At 42.2% G+C, this 12,968-nt stretch overlaps 1 protein-coding gene across 1 annotated transcript; it reads right to left on the reverse strand.

The window, feature by feature from the left end:
• Nucleotides 1–610: 610 nt before the first annotated feature.
• Nucleotides 611–12,233, reverse strand: ZNF396 (zinc finger protein 396). Its single transcript, XM_086682752.1, has 4 exons — nucleotides 12,130–12,233; nucleotides 9,314–9,735; nucleotides 8,893–9,034; nucleotides 611–2,829 (listed from the first exon to the last, which is right to left on the reverse strand). The coding sequence occupies exons 2-4, from the start codon at nucleotides 9,728–9,730 to the stop codon at nucleotides 2,375–2,377; spliced, it is 1,014 nt and encodes a 337-aa protein (XP_086538878.1). The 5' UTR covers nucleotides 9,731–9,735; nucleotides 12,130–12,233; the 3' UTR covers nucleotides 611–2,374.
• Between the last annotated feature and the right edge of the window lie 735 nt (nucleotides 12,234–12,968).

Raw genomic sequence — 12,968 nt, forward strand, 5'->3', positions numbered from 1 at the left:
ATAGGCTTATAGCTAACATTAAAGGCCAAGGAAGTTAAATTCTTAAAAATACCGATTTCACTTGGGAGTATTTAACATCTGTGGGAATTAATCTAATAGGGGTGCTAATATCGTGCTAATTTTAAAAATCAAGGTTAGCCGAAATCATATTAATTCTCCATTTAAATAAACTAGCCCCTTCCACTCATTAGGTGACTTTTTAAAAAATGGTTTTAATGTTTATTTATATCTGAAGAAGAGAGATACAGAGCATGAGTGGGGTGGGGCAGAGAGAGAGGGAGACACGGAATCCAAAGCAGGCTCCAGGCTCCAAGCTGTCAGCACAGAGCCAGACGTGGGGTTTGAACTCACAAACCATGAGATCATGACCTGAGCCAAAGTCAGACACCCAACCGACTGAGCCACCCAGGCACCCCTAAGTAAGTGACTTTTATAAGTGCAAGATCACTCAGTACACAGCAACAGCCTTAAAAGTTTCGTCATGAACTTAGATGATATGACTCATACCACCTTCTTGTGGAGAAATTCAGATTACTCACAATGCAGGGAATACAACCTTTTAAGGTTTATGGCAGCACCAAATGAAGACAACTTCCCTCAGAACAGTTGATTAAGATTCTGTCATTTTATTCACATAGTAACAACAAACTCTTTCAATAATTAAGCAATAATTCACAATACAGATTTCTGAGGCATTTGCTGCTTTAATAGATGGCTTGTTCCTTTCTATAATTATGAACAGAATGAGCCCAAATACTCCTACACTTTTAATAACTGAAAATATACAAAACCCTATATTCCTATTAACTACAGCTACAAAGTATAATCACTATCAGAAAATTCTGTAATTACAATTTACATTCACCTCTCTCCTTACCAATCTTATGTTATTAATATTCTAAGTAGAGCATAGTAATCCCATATTTGTGTCTGGAGTTACTCTAAGCACTACATATGGTTGGATTTTGATAATGCAATGTTTATACTTCACAAGAAACCCGCTCAGACAAAGAAGTTTACTATGAGTCCCCTCTTCCCTTCTCCTGAAGACTTTCATTTCTGATGTTTGCTTTCCATATTGGGTAACTGTGGCACCACAAAAAACATTATAATGCATGTATTCTTGTAATAGTTTTATCAAGAATCTCTAGAAAAGGAAACGTTATGTTGTACACTGTCAGAATAATTTTAATAACATACAAGTCAGTCATTTTATTTTTAAACAAGAAATCTAATTGATTTAACTATGGGTAAAACTCAGTGGACTCTTTAAATTGAAATTTGGTAATGTCTTCTTTTGTACCAGAGCATCAAAACCCAGGGTCTCATGTCCTGACAACCTGTCTACAAACAAGCCTTACTAAGCATGCATAAGACCCTGAAAAGGTTGTCTTGTGATGCCTGAAACATATTCACAGCTGATTTATGCCAGAAAGGGGGCCATGAAGAACAGTGAAGGATAGTGGTCAGTTGTTAAGGGTTTCCTTTTCCTTTTCCATGTAAGCTGTGGTACTTCTCCATCACACGCCACACTTGCTAATATTTGTATTATATCAGTCTTAATTGGACAGTATTTTCATCTCCCTTTTTTCATTTTAAGATGACCATGAACCTTATATGAGCACCCACAGATAGCCCTATTTATTAGAATGTTCCTTATGTAGAATGTTCCTAAGACATGTAGAGCCATCTTAATGTTTTCACGGATTTATTTCCAAATTACATTGTAAAGGAGATTATTTATTTCCTACATAGGAAACTACTTAGTATCATCAATAGTATATAGGCTTTTGTGAATTTCCATAAGAGATTAAGTGCCTTTACTCATCTGCCTCCTAACAATGAACCTGGACATTTCAGCCTAGGTCTGAAGGTATCAATTCTTTTGAGTCTCCTCAATCCTATTCTCGTATTTTGAATCTGGTAAGAGAAAACAAATGGTAAAAAATTTTAAAATGCTCTAATCTTTGGTCTGAGAACTCCAATGCTCAAGTTATGGAATAGAAGAAAACACTTATCTTGATACTGATTCCTTCTCAACAGGGAAAATATGTTTGTCTAAAAAGAAATATACTAGTTTATTACTTGTGTTAGTAATGGAAATAGGACATGTTTGGGAATATCTTTTCAAGGAAGAGCTGCCCTGGGGATGGAAATTTGAATTCAGCTTTAGAATCTCAAACATCTGGATTGACACTGCACTGATAAGCAAAAAAGCAAACGATGATAGAAGATATTCTACATTCTCTCCTGTAGCTCTTACGACTTTTGAAAGCAAACCAGTGCCCACTAAAAACTACTGAAATACTGAAAGAGTGTGTGTGCTTTCTGTCTTATCCTGCTGACAAAGCTCTGAGCAAATGCTTTGATTCCCTTACAACACTGATGGGACTTTTTCTTTAGTGTGTCTTTTCCTATGTCTGAGAAGATTTGAGCTTTGACTAAAGGCTTTCCCACATTCATGACACTTGTAGGGTTTTTCCCCAGTGTGAGTTCGTCGATGCTGAATCAGGACTGCACTTCGGCTGAAAGCCTTTGCACACACATCACATGCATAAGGTTTCTCTCCGCTGTGGATTCTATGATGTAGGATAAGGGCTGAGCTCTGACTGAAGACTTTGCCACATTCATCACACTTATGTTGTTTTTTTCCAGAAGAGTTTCTCTGTTTTCTTTCAAACCCACTATCTTGTTCACAAGCTCTTCTATACGTGAAACTCTGGGAAGCATTCATATGAAGGGTGTCAGAAATATTGTAAGGCAGTTCTATGGTTGGAGGAGTCTTTTGCCTCGAAGCTGAATTCACATTGATAGTTTTGCTCTCTTTCGCTGAAATAATATAGAGAAAAGCAATTTCACTCATTCTCTGTTCAGAAAGAAAGGTAAATTGAATGATCCAAATGAAATACATATGGATTATTTATTAGCCAGCATGTTTGTAAAATAGCATCACAGTGTGGAAGATGAGGATGCTAAGACAGAACACATTGAGAACATCATAAAGCAAGAGGGAAAGCTTTACATACTGAGGAGACAGTCAACTATAGAGAAGAAAAGCACCATGCAAAAAGTAGAATGGTGAGTAGAGGTAAAAAGATATATCAGAGACTGAAGAAAATCTGGAAGAAAAGAGACTACAAGATAAGGAATAATGGGAGAAGCAGAGAAACAAGCAGAAGAGGAGACAAATGTGGCAGTGGGTAGTAATAGACAAGACTTAGTGTGAGGGTCAACAGAGAAAAGTTTAATAATGAGGAATGAAATGAGGAAAGCCAAGGGTCAAAAATGAATATAGAAAATAAGCTCAAAATATAAAAATTAGGGGGAAAAGGGGGGAGAATTACAGACTGAGATAACAGACACCTCAAACAAATCAAGGGTAGCACAAAGCATCCATTTATGAAAAACCTCTACTCTTGTATGTATTTTATAGTACTAGTTGAATGGCATTATTACTGGTTTAAATAGAAATAATTTTGTAAATGGTAAGGATTGTCTCAAATTCACTTCTGATACCTCAAACTCTAAAGTGACCTCAATGTCAAAATCCAAGGATGTCCACACTTGTCACCTTCAGTTAACACAGTACTGGAAGTCCTAACCACAGCAATTAGACAACATAAAGTAATACAAGGCATCCAAATTGGTAAGGAAGTAAAACTCTCACTATATGCAGATGACACGATACTATATCCAGAAAACTCTAAAGACTCCACCAAAAAACTACTACAAGTGGTAAATTGAGTCATGTTGCAGGATACAAAATCAATGTACAGAAAGCAAAAAACGAAATTAAGAAAACAATCCCACTTACAATTGCACCAAAAACAATAAAATATCTAAAAATATACTTAAAGAGGTGAAAGACCTATCCTCTGAAAAGTATAAAACATTTGATGAAAGAAATTCAAGATTATGCAAAGAACTGGAAAGATACTCAGTGATCATGGGTTGGAAGAACAAATATTGTTAAAATGTCTATACAACCTAAAGCGATCTACAGATTTAATGCAATCCCTATGAAAATACCAACAGAACTAGAACAAATAATTCTAAAATTTGTATGGAACCATGAAACACCTTTAATAGCCAGAACAATCTTGAAAAACAAAACAAAACAAAACAAAACAAAACAAAACTGGAGGTATCACAATTCCAAAGTTCAAGTTATATTACAAAGTGACAGGAAAACAGTATGGTACTGGCATAAAAGAATGAAGCTGGACCACTTTATTACACCACACACAAAAATAAATTTGAATTAGATTAAAGACCTAAGTGTGAGACCCACAACCATAAAATTTTGGAGAGAACAAAGGCAGTAATCTGACATCAGTGATAGCAACATTTTTCTAGAAATATCTCCTGAAGCAAGGGAAATAAAAGCAAAAATAAACTATTGAGGCTACATCAAAATGAAAAGTTTCTGCACAGCAAAGGACACAATCAACAAAACTAAAAGACAACCTACTGAATGGGGGACAATACTTGCAAATGACATACCCAATAAAGGGTTAGTATCCAAAATATATAACAAACTGATTCAACTCAATACCCAAAAAACAAATAATCCAATTGAAAAATTGTCTTTTGCCCAGAAGACATAAACAGACATTTCTCCAAAGAAGATATACAGATGGCCAACACACATGTGAAAAGATGCTTAACATCACTCATCATCAGGGAGATGCAAATCAAAACTACAATGAGGTATCTCACCTCACACCTGCCAGAATGGCTAAAATCAAAAACACAAGAAACAAGCGTTGGTGAAGATGTGGAGACAAAGAAACCCTCTTGCACTGTTGGTGGGAATGCAAATTGGTTCAGCCACTGTAGAAAATAGTATGGAGGTTCCTTAAAAAGTTAAAAGTAGAACTAGCCTATTATCCAGCAAATGTACTAGTGAGTATGTACTCAAAGAATACAAAAACACTAATTCAAAGGATACATGCACCCCTATGTTTAAAGTAGCATTATTTACAATAGCCCAAGTATCCATCAATAGATGAGTGGATAAGGAAGATGTATACACACACACACACACACACACACACACACTAAAATTATTCAGCCAAAAAAGAATGAAATTTTCCCATTTGCAACAACATGGATGGAGCTAGACAGTATAATATAAAGCGAAATAAGTCAGTCAGAGAAAGACATGATTTCACTCATATGTGGAATTAAAAACAAAACAAATTAGCAGGGTGGGGGGTGAAGGAGAAAGAGGGAGAAAGAGAGAGAGAGAGAGAGAGAGAGAGAGAGAGAGAGGCAGGCAGGCAAACCAAGAAACAAACTCTTAACTATAGAGAACTGATGGTTACCAGAGGGGAGGAGGGTGGGGGAATGGGAGAAAAAGGGGATGGGGATTAAGGAGTGCACTTATCATGATGAAGGATAAATAAAAAACAAAACAAAACAAAAAATGTAGAAAAGGCCTCTGTGAGGACATTCAGAGGTAGAACATAGTCCTTGCCAACTCTGAGATCCTAAAACCTGGCTTTAAGGCTAATTACTTTTGTAGTCACTGCCACAAAAAGCCGCTGAAGCAGGGATGGTTCCCTCTTGATCCTGATGGAGTGTGAACAGACTTTCATTTTTCTCTTAGTTAAGCCAAGACAACTGCTAGACTGGAGGTATTAAGTCCCCGGCACAAGCCTCTTGGGAGCAGGTACTTATCCAGTAAGAGAAATATTTTCTAAATCTCTACATTTCTGTATTTTATTTTTCCTATATTTTCTTATTAAAATTCTCTTGGAAAAACTCTAACTTTACTTAGCTGATCAAACCCCATAGAATAAGGAAGCAGTGCTGGGGAGGAGGGGAGATACTCCCAGTTGGGGTTTCCCTTTTCATTTCTGACTCCCATTTTATCCAGCATGATCATCTAGAAGGAAGGTCTCTGCTTAGATGTCACTCATCAAAGAGGGCTTCTCCACCACTTTATTTAATAAGACTCTGTCCCCACTTTATTTGATAATACTTATCCCCCTCATTTTGCTTTGGTTTTTCTTTCCATAGCACTTATTTTTTAGTGTCTGCAATGGAAAAGCTATGCTAGCCATTTTGAAGCACTTTTGTAAAAAGTGATGCAAAGAATTCTTCTCAAAGCTAGAACAAACAATCCTAAAACTTATATGGAACCACAAAAGACCCCAATAGCCAAAGTAATGTTGAAAAAGAAAACCAAAGCGGGAGGCATCACGATCCTGGACGTTAGCCTCTACTACAAAGCTATAATCATCAAGACAGTATGGTATTGGCACAAAAACGAACACACAGACTACTGGAATAGAATACAGAACCCAGAGATGGACCCACAAATGTATGGCCAACTAATCTTTGACAAAGCAGGAAAGAGTATCCAATGGAAAAAAGACAGTCTGTTTAACAAATGGTGCTGGGAGAACTGGACAGCAACATAAAGAAGAATGAAACTGGACCACTTTCTTACACCACACACAAAAATAAACTCAAAATGGATTAAAGACCTAAATGTGAGCCAGTAAACCATCAAGACCCTAGAGGAGAAAACAGGCAACAACCTCTTTGACCTCAGCCACAGCAACTTCTTACTTGACACGTTTCTGAAGGCAAGGGAAATAAAAGCAAAAATGAACTACTGGGACCTCAACAAGATAAAATGCTTCTGCACTGCAAAGGAAACAATCAACAAAACTAAAAGGCAACCAACAGAATGGAAGAAGATATTTGCAAATGACATATCGAATAAAGGGTTAGTATCCAAAATCTAGAAAGAACTTACCGAAACCAACACATGAAAAACAAATAACCCAGTGAAGAAATGGGAAGAAGACATGAACGGACACTTTTCCAAAGAAGACATCCAGATGGCTAACAGACACATGAAAAGATGCTCAACATCGCTCCTCAGGGAAAAACAAATCAAAACCACATTGAGATATTACCTCACACTGGTGAGAGTGACTAAAATTAACAACTCAAGGAACAAAAGATGTTGGTGAGGATGTGAAGAAATGGGAACCCTCTTGCACTGTTGGTGGAAATGTAAACTGGTGCAGCCACTCTGGAAAACAGTGTGGAGGTTCCTCAAAAAATTAAAAATAGAACTACCCTATGACCCAGCAACAGCACGACTAAGAATTATCCAAAGGAGGGGCGCCTGGGTGGCTCAGTCGGTGGAGCGTCCGACTTCGGCTCAGGTCATGTCAGCTGTGCTGACAGCTCAGAGCCTGGAGCCTGTTTCAGATTCTGTGTCTCCCTCTTTCTCTGACCCTCCCCTGTTCATGCTCTCTCTCTGTCTCAAAAATAAATAAACGTTAAAAAAAAATTAAAAAAAAAATTATCCAAAGGAAAAAAAAATAAAAATAAAAATAAAAATAAAAGAATTATCGAAAGGATACAGCAGTGCTGATTCATAGGGGCACATGTACCCCAATGTTTACAGCAGCACTTTCAACAATAGCCAAATTATGGAAATAACCCAAATGTCCATCAACTGATGAATGGATGAAGAAGATGTGGCTTATATATACAATGGAATACTACTTGGCAATGAGAAAGAATGAAACCCTGCCATTTGCAGCAACGGGGATGGAACTGGAGGGTATTACGCTAAATGAAATAAGTCAGTCAGAGAAAGACAGATATCTTATGTTTTCACTCATGTGGAACTTGAGAAACTTAACAGAAGACCATGGGAGAAGGGAAGGGGAAAAATAGTTTCAAACAGAGAGGGAGGCAAACCCATTAAGAGACTCTTAAATGCAAAGAACAAATGGAGGATTGATGGGGGGGGGGGGGCAAGGGGAAAGGGGAAATGGGTGATGGGCATTAAGGAAGGCACTTGTTGGGATGAGCACTGTAAGTGATGAATCACAGGAATCAACTTCCAAAACCAAGAGCACACTGTATACACTGTACGTTAGCTAACTTGAAAACAAATTATATTAAAAAAAATAATAAAATAAATAGAAAATTACTTCTGTTAACAAATACCAAAAAAAAAAAAAAGGGGGGGATGCAAGGAGCAACAGAGGCCAGTTTAGCATGTGAGGAAAAATATTCAAATTTGAGTCACCACAGGAGGGCAAAGTCATCTTAGCAGCAATATGGCGATTATAGTACTAGATGTCACCAGTAACCAAACAAGAAGAAACAGAATATGATGAGGTAGACTAGGTATGATATGATGAGGTAGACTGTGACTTTATGGTCCCTTAGAAGGGCCCTTAGGAGCTGCCTGAAGGTAAAACATCTGAGAACAGGCCAGGTTGGTGCCCTTGTGGACCAACAGTGCTTGCTCCTGCTTCAGTTAGAGTAGCTGTGTTTTCATCTGTTTTACTTGCTGGGACTCCATGTAAAATTTCATTTGAGAAAAGGGTCATGCTTCTTTTTCTTTTTAATGTTTATGAGGTGGGAGAGAGGGGGATGGAGAGAGACAGAGAGAGAGAGAGAGAGAGAGAGAGAGCACGTGGGGGAGGGGCAGAGAGAGAGAGGAACAGAGGATCCAAAGCGGGCTCTGCGCTGACAGCAACAAGCCTGATGTGGAGCTCGAACTCACAAATTGTGAGATTATGACCTGAGCCAAAGTCAGATGCTCAACCAACTGAGCCACCCAGGAGCCCCAAAAAGGGTCATGATTCTTAAAGAAAGGTTTGAAAATCCCATGGAGATGATGTCAAGGATTTAAAAATCTGAAAGGTATTACAAGATTCTATGGGTAAGAAACAAGAACAAAATACTGAGAGTGATCATTATTAGCACAACATATAATGATGGAAGTTCCCACGTGAAGAAGAGGCAGGAGGGGAGATCTGAGACCTCTTACAGAGAGCAGCTGAGATGTGTGTGGTCAGGTGAGAGGCCACCTTTACCTCCCACCATGAACTGAATCCTGCCCCTCACCTTTTTGTCTTGAGTGAAACTCCCGTGATGTTAATGGCAGCTGCTTCTTAATGGGCTTGATCTGGCTATTTGGTGATTCCCGATGAATTTCCCAAGGTGACAACTTCTCTGCAAGCATGTCTTCATTTTGTCCAAAAAACACCTGAAAGCAGTTAGGCATACCTGAGGCTGAAGAAGAGACCCACGTTGGGACTTTGAAATAAAATAAGAGAGAAGAAACTATGTAGAAATATCCTGGGACGCAGGAAAAGGGAGGAAGAAAGCACAGCCGTGTTCAGTTTTCTGGCACAGCTGGGAGTACATTCACCACCCAACGTGTTTAGCGTGTTCAGTGGGAGTACAATTTGAGAGCTCTACCCCAATAATGGCCCAGAGCTTCTAACCCAGCCTGGTTGCCCATCCGTGCCTGATGCCTTTTTACCTGCTCAGTTGGCCCGTCAAGCTCTTTCTCCAGCTCCTCCAGCATAGTCACGGCTTGCTCTCCGTTCTCGGGCCGGTGCTCTCGCAGCCAGGCCTGCAGCTCCTCAGGCAGGATGGCCAGGAACTGCTCCAGCACCAGCAGCTCCAGGATCTGCTCCTTGGAGTTCACCTCGGGCCTCAGCCACTGATGGCACAGCTCCCGGAGCCGGTTCAGAGCCTCCCGGGGCCCAGGCGACTCCTGGTAGCCAAAGTGCCTGAACCGCTGGTGGAAGGTCTCTGGGCTGCAGGAGGTGCTCCAGGGGAGGCTGGAGTCCAGATCACAGATCTGCTCTTCCTCTTCCATCTTCACTATCACAATGCTGTCAGACTCCTCTGAAGGTTGTGGATGGAGTGAGGACTTTCTCAATTTTGCAGACATTTGGACTGGAAATAAATAAGTAGGCTTTAATCTTCAGGGAGGTGAGCTTTCCTTAAGGACGCTCCTTAAATACGATTAAACAAACAGGTGGAAACAAGACACAGACACGTTTCTTAGAAATACAACACTGGGGGCACCTGGTGGCTCAGTAGGTTAAGCCTCTGATTCTTGATTTCAGCTTAGGTCATGATTTCAGGTTCGGTTTGTGAGATCAAGGCCTGCAGAGTTGGCTTGGGATTCCCTCTCTCCCTCCCTCTCTCTCTGCCCCTCCCCCATGCATGCTCAAAATAAAAACTTTTTTTTTAATTTAAAAACAAAGAAACATAACACTGTTACAGAAAGTACTGCCCTAATCTTAACATAAACCATGCTTTCAAAGAATACTTCCTTAAGAGAATTGAAGAGCTAAGATGGCATTAATTCATATGCATGAGTAATTCCCCATTTATTCTGAAAATCTTGCACATAAGGCTGACTAAATATCACAATAAGAGATCAGCCAGGATTGTGCAGGAACTCCTGGAGAACAGAAATAAGGGAAGCTTGAGAAAAATTATGACTCTGGGGCACGCTCAAACAGCCAATTAATTTTTTCTAGCCTGTTGCAAAGAGCATTAAGAAATAGTCTCATGAGAGAAGTATTCATGTGGATTTCTTTTCAACACTTACTATTAAACAGTATTAAATAAAACATTAAGTTTAATACTATTGAACAGCATTAAAACAATACTATTTTGACATTAAAGGAACTATTTAAAAGAAAAAGTAATTGTACATTCCCTAATCTTAATGTACTTCTATTTTTTCATATTCACTTCTACTTCCCATCCATAACATCTGCATTATTTGCCTATCTCTTTAGTGTAGAATATTTAGGTTGTTTCTAAGTTTGACTACCATAAATAATTATGGGAGGCACATTTTCAGGAATATATTTTTCTCCTTTCAAATTATTCAAGGATATCCCAAGGACTTGGCTTGCTGGGGTCAAAGGAGAGCGGCAAATGTCTTGTTAGGTACTATCAAAGGAATTACTGAAACGATTGTTCACCAATTCACAATGTCAACAGCAACTCAGTGATGTAATTTCTCCAGGTATCATGAGCTTGTCAGCAGGAAGGGGGTGGAAAGAAACTTCTAGCACTATATGCATCACTGATCACTGATGGCTGATTACAAAATCTTATAGGTGACCCGATTTTTCTTTTTTATGCAGTTGACCTGAACAAGACCCGTGGCTTCTTAAAACTCTAGCAGGTGAGAGACAACGTTACCAAGTAAATAGAAGAACGTTATATACACTGCTATGCAGCAAATGATAACAGCTGGCACAGAGTATTAACCATGTGCCGAGCACTGTTCTCAGCACCTTAAAGAGAAACTCCTTTAAACCTTCTCAAAAGTCCTGCACCCTTACTTCCATGCCTGGCTTGTAGATGAGGAACCTGCCAAGCTCAGGTAGAGTGACCACGGGCAAAGGGGCAGGGATGGGGCCTGATTCCGGGCCATCCACTTACCCACAGTGCTGCGTGGTCAAGAGGCCGGGGGCAGGGGTCCGGGTGCCGAGAAGGAGCAGCAGACCCAGATGGTCCTGCGCCGGGGGAGAATCTAGGGTCGAGACCTGGGCGGCGGGAAAGGTTGAGGCCATGAGTTCGGACGCCGTCTGGGAGCGTTACATTGAGGGACTCTAAACTAAAAGCCTCTGGAAGTCACGGAGAGAGTGGCGGCCGGCACGCATTCTGCCTCTTCAGCACCTGCAGCCGCGTGCCACCTCCACAGCTGCTCTCGGCGCTACACAGGAGACTGGGAGACCGAACCGCCAACACACGCGCGGGCCTGTGACCAACGGGCTCCCTCCCTGGAGGGGAGGCTTCGCCGAGAGCCCGGAAAGCGGGGTGCTACGGCGGAGGACCGACGCTCACCCCAGCCACCCCTCCTCCAGCGGGGCCGAGTCGCCGCAGGTTGGCGCCGGAGGGTCTCCGGACGCGTAGCCCACCTGCCCCACCCCGCCCACGCCTCTCCCGCGCGGGGCCCCGGCCCCGCGAGACCGCGGGCCGCGCGCGGGCGTTGAGGACGCTGCGCGGAGGCCAGGTGAGCGCGCGCCGGCGGGGAGCCGAGAGGGTTCGGCTGTGGCGGCAGGCGCCGCGGGGCTGCACCGGGAGGACGAGGGGAGGGGGGTCCCGGCGCGCGGCTAGGGGGCCTAGAGGTGCAGGACCGGCTGAGGGCCGAGGGAAACGCCGGGGGGTGACAGGAGCGGGCGTGAAGAGGGGTTGTGCGGAGGGACGGGCTGGGAGGGCGGTCTCAGGGTGTCGTCGAGGTCCGCGCCACCTCCGCCCAAACCCCGGGTGAGGACGCCTCTCCATGCAGCCTAGGGGTTCAGAGGGGGCCTCGGCTCTCACCTCCCGACGGGGAAGAGCGACCCCGCGTTTTCCGGAAGATGCCGGGAAAGCGCCCGGTCGGAAGCTGCTTCCGGTCCTCGCCGCTGGGTTGGGAGCCGGCCCGGGTTGAGGGAGCGGTTGCCATGGAGACGAGTCGCCGCCGCAGGAGGCTTTTGGTGAGGCGACTTCCGAGTTAGCGGAAGGGGATAACCCCGACGGTTGGGAATGCGACTGCTCCGCATTCCGGTTACAAAACCCGGGGTGGTTGTTTTTCAGAGTGCTTCTACTTGGGTTATTCCATTTACTTCTTCATTAACCCGGTAAAGTTATTCCCACTTAACAAGAAATAAGTCCAAAGGTTTCGTGACTTGCCCAAGATCACAGAGAGGAAAGACTCCTTAGCTTTCTGCCTTTCAGTTCAACCTGCCTCTAATACCATCCGCGCTACTGGGGTTGGTTGTACTCCAAGTAGTACTGTTTTAAGGAAAAGATTTGACGCCACCCCCGCCCCCACCCCACTCTTTCACGGGAGAACCTAATGGCCCTTAAAAAGGTGACAACCCACCTACACACATATTTTGGCACCAATATATACGTATATATTTCCTCAGATAACCTTTTAAGTAAATTTAAAAATGTGAGGCCACAACCCCACATATTGGCTTCCTCTTCCATCTACTTTCCATAGGGACTCCTGGAAAATGTAGTTGTAGAGGGAAGTAGGGAATTAGGGAGAGAACAGAGACGCTTGAAAACCACTTGGTAATAAACAACAATAAGAAAAAAAAACCACACCTTTTGGTATGACCTCTCCCCTCCCCACCCCCTCCCGCGCCAAGTATGCCCTTACCAGAGTCCGA

This window comes from Puma concolor, chromosome D3 (assembly GCF_028749965.1).
Source record: "Puma concolor isolate L17-30 chromosome D3, mPumCon1.1.hap2, whole genome shotgun sequence".
In the NCBI taxonomy this organism is placed as follows: Eukaryota; Metazoa; Chordata; class Mammalia; order Carnivora; family Felidae; genus Puma; species Puma concolor.

What these genes read in the sequence shown, in the direction of transcription:
- ZNF396 (XM_086682752.1), bottom strand. Translation starts at nt 9,730, where the DNA reads ATGTCTGCAAAATTGAGAAAGTCCTCACTCCATCCACAACCTTCAGAG. An exon ending in TTGACGGGCCAACTGAGCAG is followed by an intron (nt 9,035 to 9,313) that starts GTAAAAAGGCAT and finishes AACTGCTTTCAG; the next exon opens with GTGTTTTTTGGACAAAATGA. An exon ending in GTTTCACTCAAGACAAAAAG is followed by an intron (nt 2,830 to 8,892) that starts GTGAGGGGCAGG and finishes ATATTATTTCAG; the next exon opens with CGAAAGAGAGCAAAACTATC.